General features: G+C 34.2%; 1 protein-coding gene across 2 annotated transcripts; it reads right to left on the bottom strand.

The window, feature by feature from the left end:
• Nucleotides 1–1948: 1948 nt before the first annotated feature.
• LOC132737515 (required for excision 1-B domain-containing protein-like) lies at nt 1949–10242 on the bottom strand. Of its 2 annotated transcripts, none has more exons than XM_060724812.1 (5): nt 10141–10242; nt 8165–8320; nt 5400–5604; nt 3943–4028; nt 1949–3300 (listed from the first exon to the last, which is right to left on the bottom strand). In XM_060724812.1, the coding sequence occupies exons 2-5, from the start codon at nt 8302–8304 to the stop codon at nt 3174–3176; spliced, it is 558 nt and encodes a 185-aa protein (XP_060580795.1). In that variant the 5' UTR covers nt 8305–8320; nt 10141–10242; the 3' UTR covers nt 1949–3173. The 2 variants fall into 2 exon arrangements, with proteins under 2 accessions (XP_060580795.1, XP_060580794.1); XM_060724811.1 differs by lacking the exon at nt 10141–10242 and adding an exon at nt 10075–10096.
• Between the last annotated feature and the right edge of the window lie 1065 nt (nt 10243–11307).

The following is an 11307-nucleotide window of genomic DNA, read 5'->3' as shown; positions in this document are numbered from 1 at the left end:
TAAATGAAACAATAATCGCACATAACAGATGTCCATGAATTTCACAATTCGTTTTATAATCCAAAAGAATATACCTAATTGTTTCAAATGAAAATCAAAACAAAACAAAATTTTGAATGTCTTCCGTATCCCTCCCTAAAATTTTAACATTTTATAGCCAAAAAATAATTGCTCTACATATAAAAGCGAATTTTGCGCAACGTACTCTCAAAATGTTCTTTTATTTTTTGAATAATCCTGTTAACATCAAACTGTAGGCATAATGATACTTTGCAAAACAGGTCCCAGGGTTCTCGTTTAAATTAATAAAATGTATAACTATGAAAAAAATCACTCACATTATGATTTAAATTATTTTTTTTATATATTTTATTTTAGAATTGTTTCAAAGACAGAAATTGTGTGTGTACCGTATCTTTTGAAATAACAGTGTGTTCCGTATCATTTCAACAAACTTTATGAAAATATGCTAAAACATCACTGCATTCACTCGATACATTGGACATAGTAAATATATCAGAATTAACATGTATTTTTCTATGAAAAAGTGTCAAAAAACATATGACTTACTAGAAATCGCCTGTTATGCCAAATGAGTGTGTACCGTTCCCCTCGGCCCAGGCTATGAAAAGAAAACTGTACTCGAATGTTCTCAAAAACCATTCAGGGGTTTTCAGAATTTTGATATACCGTGGATAACTGATATAATTACGGGTACTCTGCGCCTTATCTCATCAAAATCGGTTGAGTAATAAATAAATTATGAATAAAAAACATACCTGAATCGGGTGAAAAATCGGCGTGTTCCGTACCCGAAAAGTCACGTGGTATGGCCACATTGTATATGGTTTTCAGTTCATCTTCGCTGTCATCAGCGAGTTTTATAGTAAAGTAATACAGAGTTCTGATTCTATGATTTCCTGGAAACACCTATTGAAACTTAAGCTTTCATACTCTAACATGGTCTCAGTGCAATTCTTTGTCATTTATATAAACATTTGTGCAAACGTACTATTTGACGAGGCTTCACCGCCTCTGCTAAATTTTGGTTCTAACCAAAACAATTTAGTACAAAACGACCGCTGAAACGTCGGCATTGCATCGCACTTTCACAAACCAACCACATTGGTATTGTTATTGTATGCAGCCTATATACTTGATTACAACATAGTCGTGACAATAACAACGTAAGTGTTATTACGTAACTTTAGAATGAAATTCTTCAAACCTCGACTTAATTCCTCTTTAGTTAAGAAGTGAATACACAAAAAAAACTGGACAATTATGTTTCACTTTGTAAAGCAGTCGTCTATTGTCTTTTAATATCATGTGCAGGAGAGTTGTAATTTGAGGACAAGTTTTCTGTCCATGAAAAACAATTTCAAATGGCGATATTAACCGTCATTAAAGCATATCATGCCATTCGTTTTTTAAAGAAACAATTTACATGTGTCGTTGGTTTAAACCCCATGGGTAGCAATCTCTTTTTGGAAGACAATGGTTGCTATGAAGATCACTGGTCACTAATGAAAGTCAATGGATGCTTTGGAAAGTCAATAGTTGCTTAGGCAGTAATTGATTGCTATGTAGTCAAAGGTTAAAAAGGAAAGTCAAAGGTTGCTAAGGAAAGTCACTACATGTATGCTATAGAAGCCACTTGTTACTAAGGAGTCAATGGCTGCTATAGAAGTCAATGTTGCTATGGAAAGTCATCAGTTGCTATGGAACTTACTGGTTGCTACGGTAATTGGTTGCTGTGGAAATCACTGGTTGCTATGGAAAGTCAACAGCTGCTATGAAAGTCACTCCTTGCTACAGAAAGACAATAGTTACAATTGGAACGTCAAAGGTTGCTATGGGAAGTAAATGGTTGCTATGGATAGAACAGGTTGCTAAGGTAAATCCATGTTCCTACTAGATTATGTTATGTGTGGGTGACAAAATAATGGCAGATATAAATTATTTTTATTTGTCCAATATTTGATACATAATTGTCTTTTAGCTTCAATCGTTTAAACTCATCTAAACATGACGTGGCCATGTATGATGTAGAGCCATTGCTAGAGTGTGAATGCATCAGCAAATTCCTAACCTGCAAGAAACTAGTTTAATTTATAATTTGTAAATCTTGGGCCTCAGTATTTCTTGTTAATCTTTGTCTTAAATATTTCTTGTAGATCTTAGTGTTACTTGTAGTTGTTGGTATTTCTTATGGGTCTTGGTATTTCTTGAAGTTTTCAGTTTTTTCGTGCATTTTTGGAATTTCATATTTATCTCAATATTTCTTGTAGATCTTGGTATCTCTCTTGCAGAAAATGCTTTCTCTTGTAGGTCTTTGTTTTTCTTACAGATCTTGGTTTTTCTTGTTTAACTCAGTATTTCTTGAAGATCTCAGTATTTCCTGTAAATCTCATAATTATCATAATTCCTTTATTTCATATAGATCTTTGTATTTCTTATAGATCTTGGTTTTTCTTGTGTATCTCAGTATTTCTTGAAGATCTTGTATTTTCTGTATCATATTCCTTGTAGATATTGAAATTTATGTAGATCATTGTATTACAGTTACCTGTAGGTCTATACCTTTTGAAAGAGCTCAATATTTCTTGAAGCTTAATCAACATTAAATTTACTTCAATAAATATAAATACTTACATGTATGTTTCTTAAATTCACATACATGTAGTTTTGCTACTAAACATATAAAAAATAAAATCAAATAAAAACAGCATTCTTAACTGTAACAATTTAATCTTTCAATCACATGTAAAACTTTAAATCTTTGACAATTTGGTTCATCATTTCTTACAAAAATGAATCAGCACTTGGATTTACATGTATTAGCAACATAATCATATCATCAGAACTTAGATTCTGTACTGTTATCATTTAACCATAAATTTAAGTTGTTTAGAAAACATACAGTAAAACACACACAAATACAAAAGTTTTTCTCAAACCACTGAGCAGCAGAACAAATTTCTTCAAATATGACAAATTCAAGGTCCCCTGTGTGGGTAAATGAATGATTCAAATTGTTGTTAAAATGTGATTCCCTCATTGTTAATGATGCAAGAAAATCCCTTTTATACCAGAACTAAAAAAATAAAACATTACACACTAATGAATGAGAAAAGAACACATATGGAATACAACATTTTTGGCAACCTCCGTCATCTTTCTGCACTAAGAGTGGAGTCTACAGCCTCAGGTTCACTGCTGTCTTCTGTATAAAGATCTTCTGACTCATATTTCAGTTCTTCCATCTGTTCTACAAGGAAATCTCTATTCTCTTTTAATCTGGAAAACAATCAGAAACAATTAATCAGCTGTTGTTTTATGGCCAAATGTCTGTTGTCATAATAAATTTCAAATTTATAACTGTAAATTCTTTTATTCCATTTTGTTGGGTTTTATGTCGCACCAAACACAGTGCAAGTCATTGGCACCTTTCTAGCTTTGATGGTCGAGGGAGACCTCAGGTGCCCTTCCGAGCATTATTTTTTAAGGCACAAACAGGCAATTGAAAAGAACCACAGACGTTCCGTTAGCTAGCTGGATAGCAATATTTCACATGAAAGAATCCAAGTCCCTGTCAGGATTTGAACCCCAAATGGTGAGGGGCAAGTGGTTTGAAGTCAACAGCTTTAACCACTCGGCGACAGAACCCCTTAGCCTTTATTATTATAAGTGTAAAGAAGAATTATTTTGATGGGGGCAACTAGCAGTGGCAAACATGAAATCATCAGATACAATTGCAATATTTTCTATAAACCAGTCAACAAACAGACATATATCAAGTCTACCACTTTGACTGTAAACAAAACAAAATAGGAAATGACATACTCCTGATTATATACCCAAGCACATATTAGAAAGATTCATGTAAAGAACCTAAGAATGCTACTAGAACATAATAGAGTGAATATGTATTGTACATACTGTTCTTTAATATCATCCACCTCAGATTGAGCTGTATCACTATTTTCACTTTGAAGCTTCTGTCGACATAGTTGCAACTTGGCAGTCTGAAAGGTAAAAATACATGTAGTATATGTTTTAAGTACAAACAAGGCACATTTTAAATTATTGTGAACATTCTTGAATTTTTATAATTTTATCTACAATGTCATATTACAATATCATGTCAAAATGATGCTTCTCTCCAGAGGTACTATATTTATATCCAGACATGACTAGCTGATATAAAATAAAGATTTTAGGGACAAAGCTATCAGGAATCAGCTATCAGACCATCAGGGATGACATTAACAACATATATTCTCACCTAATACATGGATTGCTTATTAATTGAACTTCTTACAACTTCAGGGATTTAGCAGCAATTCAAGATTTGTCACACTAAGAAATAATTACATCAAATACTGATTTTAGTGTAAGCAGGCAATGAATGCATCATTTTGTTATATAAAAGATTTCTTTGCTGTAAATATTCTCCACTTGATTTTTTTTTGGAAGGGTGGGGGGTGGTGGCCTGTGATAATCTGGCCTGTACCTTCATAAAGGCTGAAAACCCAAACACAGCCTAAAACCTAAAAAAGTTATTTTGCAGAGTGCATATCGAAGCAGTGATGTGTAAACAAAATAGCAAGAAAAAACAACAGGGATAAAATTCATAGGTATAAAATAAAAATTGAAATAATACAAACACTAAGGATAAATTCACAAAATGTACATATAATTATATAAGGTCCTGTAACTCAATTTTTTCATAGTTTTAAATCATAAATATGATGCTCAAATTAAGATTTATCAATATTTTAGGTTCCAAAAAGCATTATTTATAAAGATATTACCGAATTTAACATTTCATGAAAATAAAGGGAGGTAATTAGAAATTAATTTTCTATAAATTTAAGAAGAAATAAATGCACATATATTTTTATGATTATATATAATATGCACAATATTTGCAGTTCATATTTTACATATTCTTTGATGTTTGAAAATTGTTTTATATAATTATTAGCATAACTATATACATATATATAATTTCACTTAATGTGGTTAACCACTTTTGCCAGCTCGCATAGCTTAATCGGTTACAGCGCGAGACTGGTAATCTTGACATTGTGGGTTCGATTCCTGGGCTGGCCAACTAAAATTACTAATCAGTCTTTCTTATGAGACTTTAAATCGACGTCCAGTGTATGAGTGCTTTAACACTTGGCACGCTGAAGAACCAGGAGAAGCTTCTGGAATAGGGGCATCTTTCTGTATCTGTATTTTGCACTATCCTCCAAAAATCTAAAATGACTAATACTCTTCTGGAGGACTTGCCCATATGGGCAACTGGTGGCGAGTATAAATAAACTCAAATACACAAAAAAGTTAACCACTTTAATCACAACATACAGGATCTTTAAACATAAACTCACAAGTTCAAGCTTTGTTTTTTCTGCATCTTGAATCTTGCCGATTATTTCTGATATTGGTAATAGATTATTCCATTCAGCAAATGTAGATTTGATGGAAAGAATGTCTGTTGAGATTTTATTGAACGTCTCTGTGATCTCACTGACTAATTGTCTGTATAATGGAAAGTTGTAATTGGGAGCACCTTTCAGGTAAGCTTGGAAACCTCTGAAATATTGAAGAACTTCAATCAAAATATATTCAACATAAAAACATCAGAAGGAAACAACAACCTTTCCAAAATATAATTACACTGGTCTGTCGAAGGTCATTTCATGTATGTGAAGCTCTGTCAAATAACGTAGGCCTAGGCTTCATGTTATAAGAAAGAGATGGTTAAGAATAAAATTGTCCACAAATAGACAAATGGACTGGACATGAACAAGATGCCCAATTTATTGAATCTGATTATACTAAAAAACAATATGAAATATTTAATGTCTGATTAATAAATAAGATTAAATAATAATAAGATTAACAAGCAAATTCGTTGAATTTATATCCCCCGCCGAGTACTGGTTATTATTAACACAACAACTGAAGACATAAGGCTTTATTTATATATTAATCATGGCATAAACAGTAATATTCTTTGAACTTGATAAATATTCAGGGCAATAACAGAGCCATAACTTTGTGTTAAATAGTAAAATCTGGAAATGCCAATGAGATGTATGCATACTACATAACTAATCAAGGGCCATAAATCTGAGTTATAAGTATCTGATTGGAACAAGGCGACTATATGCACATCTCCTCAGAGTATCCCATAAAGTTTCATTGAATTCCAGCCAGTAGTAGCGAGAAGTAGCGAGGAAACAAATATTTTTCTATATGGATATTGCATAACTAATCAAGGGCCATAACTCTGAGTTAAAGTGTCTGACCGGAACAAGCCGACGATATGCGCATCTCCTCTTGGTAGTGAAGGTTCCCATAAAGTTTCGTTGAATTCCAGCCAGTAGTTGCAGAGAAGTAGCGCGGAAACGATTTTTACTCCATATGGATACTGCATAACTAATCAAGGGCCATAACTCTGAGTTAAAGTGTCTGACCGGAACAAGCGGACGATATGCGCATCTCCTCTTGGTATTGAAGGTTCCCATAAAGTTTCGTTGAATTCCAGCCAGTAGTTGCAGAGAAGTAGTGTGGAAATGATTTTTACTCTATATGCATACTACATAACTAATCATGGGCAAAACTCTGAGTTAAAGGGTCTGACTGGAACAAGCCGACGATATGCGCATCTTCTCTTGATATTGATGATTCCCATAAAGTTTCGTTGAATTCCAGCCAGTAGTTGCAGAGAACTACTCCGGAAACGATTTTTACTCCATATGCATATTGCATAACTATTCAAGAGCCATAACTTTGAGTTAAAGCGTCTGACCGGAACAAGCCGATGATATGCGCATCTCCTCTTGGTATTGAAGGTTCCCATAAAGTTTCGTTGAATTCCAGCCAGTAGTTGCAGAGAAGTAGCGCGGAAACGATTTTTACTCCATATGCATACTGCATAACTAATCAAGGGCCATAACTCTGAGTTTAAGTGTCTGACCGGAACAAGCCGACGATATGCGCATCTCCTCTTGGTATTGATGATTCCCATAAAGTTTCGTTGAATTTCAGCCAGTAGTTGAAGAGAAGTAGTGCGGAAATGATTTTTACTCTATATGCATACTACATAACTAATCAAGGGCCATAACCTTGAGTTAAAGGGTCTGACCGGAACAAGCCGACGTTATGCGCATCTCCTCTTGATATTGATGATTCCCATAAAGTTTCGTTAAATTCCAGCCAGTAGTTGCAGAGAACTACACCGGAAACGAAATTCGGACGGACGGAAGGACGGACGGAAGAACGGACGTTCTCACAGGACAGTAATTATGTGGCTACTCTATTGTTCTCTCTATTGTTCTTTTTAGCCACGCAAAAGAAAATAGCCACATAAAAGCATTACGGAATGAATGACATCAAAGAGAAAGAACAGTTACCTATTGTCCCTCTAGCCACATAATTACTCTCCTGTGAGTGCGGACGGACGGAAGAACGGACGGACAACGCCAAAACTATATCCCCCTCCCGATTCCATCGGCAGGGGATAATAAATGCAAATATATGAAGTAAAGACACTCCTGTTGAAAGCCATCCTGATTAGCTCAACAGAAAGTGTGTATTGTTTACGGTACACAGATGTTTTCCTAAGAGCCTTTGTGGCCGCACATTTTTGGTTGAAAGCAATGACTGTAATGCCATTCTCGTTCTCCATCTCTGATTCAATTATTATCTACAGTATTTAATTGGCTGTAGCTTATTTACATTGCAGAAATACAGACTGGTTAACTACCAGCCATGGGCCATAAGTATTTTGATTAAATGCCTTCAAATTTGTACAAAACATGCACAACCAACCAACCAAACTTCTGGTTAACTCTCGACAAAGTGATTAAGTCGCAGCGTGGCCTAATGGTTAATGCATCAAACTAGTATAATCTAAGATTGCTGACTGTGTGGGTTCAAACCCTGTCAGCAGCAAGCTGTTGTTTCCTCTAGCAAGAAACTTTAAATTCATTGCTTAGTACTGGTTGGTTTCCAGGAACGGAATTTCGAGAGTGTTTCAATAAGCTTATAGCTTCCAACACAATCAAACTTACATAAATTTGTATAAACTTAACTTCTGGTTAAAATTTTGTAGCAATTCTAACATAACAAAATATGATTAACTCACTCTTCAAACATTGAATAAGTCTGTACCCTTTCCTCTTGTAGAGAATAAAACCTTGACAACATCTGTTTGGGTGTATCATCTCTGGTCTCATTAGTGCTTGAACTATTGCTATTAATTTCGGCTGTGCTTAGCTCACCCATTCTACACTTAATTTTCCTGAAAAATGTTTAAAACAGTCATTAAAATGATTGCATCTGTAATTACAGGACACATACATATATTAAAGTAACATCTTTCAATTAGTGTATCACATAATACAATGTTGACTATTAGAAAATTAAAATACTATGTGTAAAAATTGATATATAAATTGTATACATGATGTCAATATGAAACTGTTATATTAGTTATAAAAAAGAAAAGAAATTACAAATTGTACTGGCAAGTCTCATTGAAAAAGGGGCTATTTTGGATTGAAAATAGGGCCTTATATTGGCCCCTGGTGATAGGGTGAAAATGCCCATGGCATGCCCATTTCTTAGCCATTTTGGGAAAAAGTACCTAACCCAGTTTGTGAAATTTTGTGTCAAAATTACTGAATTGGGAAATATATCTGGAATTTGGGAATGGGTTTGGTAATCTAACCTGTGGTGACACTGGAAAAGGCATGTGACCTAATCGAATTAGACACTACAGCTTGAGCTAGTGTTTCCAAATTTATGAGGTGTGATATTTAAATTTTTATTAAATTCCTGAGACTTGTCTTGTGTCTCTCAATGTAGATACACATTAACCCTTTACCTCATATATATGCGAAACAATGCACTTTCAACCCCCCCCTTTAGCCTAAAGTGAAATTCAGGGGAGTTGCCAGAAGTGGGTAAGTGCCCCCTTCGTATATCAGGGGGTTTGTAGGAGGGGCAGTCCCCTTCGTAAAGAGTTTTGGACTTGTGAGAGGCTAAAAATGGCCCCAGGTCAATTATAAGGTAACGTGTAACCAACACTGAAAAGCCTTTGACTCTATCTGAATCCACTGAAAAGTTGCAGCACTTTGAAATCAATTTTGATGGAATTAATCAACACAAAATAGTGATATTTGGCAATTTTGAGATGTCCCCTTGTTGCCATGGTAACAGGAAATTTAAGACTGAACATGTATAGTTACAAAGGCAATGGTCCAGTCAGATAAGTATATGTATATTAATATACGTACTTGGTCCAGCCAACATTTGTGCCATGTTTGATTAGTATTGAAGCAGTTTTTATAGTTTTATAGCAATTTGAAATTGTAATAGGAGACTTTTCAATGAAAACAGGCATTTTTCACAAAATGCTCATGCAGTAATGGGTTAACTACATAACAGGCGCAACAAAAACTGGTACATATTTTATTTATAATATGGATCATCTCCTTTACAAGTACAAATTTTAAGTACATTTAGAGCATCTCACCAACCATACAATAAGTACATGTATAGACAAAATTAGCGATGTAATTAAAAATAGGAAGTGAAGTTTAAAATTTAAGTCATTCGGGCCAGTATTGCTAGCCAAAAACTGTGTATGTGTCTCACATACGGCTAGAGCTTTTGGCTAGCAATACCAGTACAAACATCTAGACACTGAATTAAATAAATCCTTTCCAAAAAAAATTAAGCATGAACATCTATGCGTTTCAGGTCACAAATTTTAAGATGTCGATTTTGGGAATTTTCCAATAATTAACACACATACTTATGCTACCTGTCTAACTATACAGTTCAGTGCAAATTTTCTGATCAAACTGATAAGGAGATGTATTAACAAAAGGACGAGTTGACCAAAAAGCTGAAGAGTTGACAAAGGTTCGAGAAAATCCAATGCGAATCAATAGTGGTACGAATCTATTATCAGTATAAAACTAAAATTCACAGCAAAATACTGTACAGAAAATAACATAACAATGTCCTCGTTTTATTTTTTTCGAATACCTTTGAAGTCATGTCAGCGTGAGATTAACTGAAACTTGTAAACTGAAAAACTCTGGAAAAACTAACCTTACGCTTGAGAATTATTCAGCAAAATCGAATGGTCAAATCAGAGAATTCCGCATGATTTGTTTACTACTAAATCGCAACTTTTCGGCCCTTAAGTAATGTTGAACGCCACTAAAAATACCCTGTCAGGGGAGGGGGCCAGGTGAGGATGTTCTTATTGTTTTTTTGTTTTTTTTTTTGTTTTTGTTTTTTTTAATACAGTAATGGTGGCATGTGGTGACATGTTTAACACATATTACGTATTAAGAAATATCTCAAAGAAAATCAAAGGACAGAAGGCGCTGATTTTTTTTTGGGTCTCAGAATGTCAGAAAGGTGAAGTTTGTGAGATTATAAACCAATATGTTTTTGTATAGTGCCACCAATGCTGTTTCCAGTGTTATAACTGAAGTAAATTTGCTATAAGGCTAATTGCAACACTGATTTTCAATTCAATGTTTATTTGGCTTAAACAATTTAAAAAACAAAACAAAAAAACAAAAACAAAAAAAACCATGAGTTGCCTTCACTGGGATTTATACCCTAGACCTCTCGCTTCCCAAACGAGCGTGTAAACCCTTCAACCATTGGGCAGTTATACGATAACAGCCTGAAGAAAACCATATTATTCTAAATTAGGCCGAATTGTAACCCTTATTAATTTCGAGATATTTTGTTCACGGTAAACCTGTTGTTTAACACTGATGTAAATAATCATGGAGCTTAATATAAGCATGTATATCTGTAAAGAATTACACAATATTAGAAATCTTCGACCAATCGGGAACTATTTTTTCTTCCCCGAGAAGGCTTGAAAATTAATGCGCCTGTCATTTGACAATCTTTACGCAGTGATCTCCCCTTAATTTTTCGGCGTTAGTGTACTTATAAAGGGAAGTAACCGCTTCGAGGAGTTCGGACTACTTTCGGATTTTGCAAATTAGCATATCAGAGTCTGAAATTTCGCTACCATTATTTATTTGGTCTGACGACCAAAACAAATAAAAACACACAAAAAAACCCCAACTTTTTTAAGCATAATCGAAGAGATAACACTTAAAAAAAATGATTCTAGTGTTGTGAACCTTGTCATACATGAAACAAACAATACTATCTTGCCTGATTATAAAGGCTCTTAGTGACAAGGAACATTTAATATTGTAAACCATATAATTATATAAGAAGGAA

Source organism: Ruditapes philippinarum, unplaced genomic scaffold, assembly GCF_026571515.1.
Source record: "Ruditapes philippinarum isolate M1 unplaced genomic scaffold, ASM2657151v2 ctg707_1_1_1_1, whole genome shotgun sequence".
Lineage (NCBI taxonomy): Eukaryota > Metazoa > Mollusca > Bivalvia > Venerida > Veneridae > Ruditapes > Ruditapes philippinarum.
Note: the sequence above shows the minus strand (reverse complement) of the source record. Positions and strands in the feature narration are given on the sequence as shown.

Excerpts from the sequence above, each read along its gene's own strand:
- LOC132737515 (XM_060724812.1), bottom strand. The coding sequence starts at position 8,304 with ATGGGTGAGCTAAGCACAGCCGAAATTAATAGCAATAGTTCAAGCACT. Across the intron at positions 4,029-5,399 it reads AAAAAACAAAGCTTGAACTT|ACTGCCAAGTTGCAACTATG; the intron begins GTGAGTTTATGT and ends TTTACCTTTCAG. Across the intron at positions 3,301-3,942 it reads GTGGATGATATTAAAGAACA|ATTAAAAGAGAATAGAGATT; the intron begins GTATGTACAATA and ends ATTGTTTTCCAG.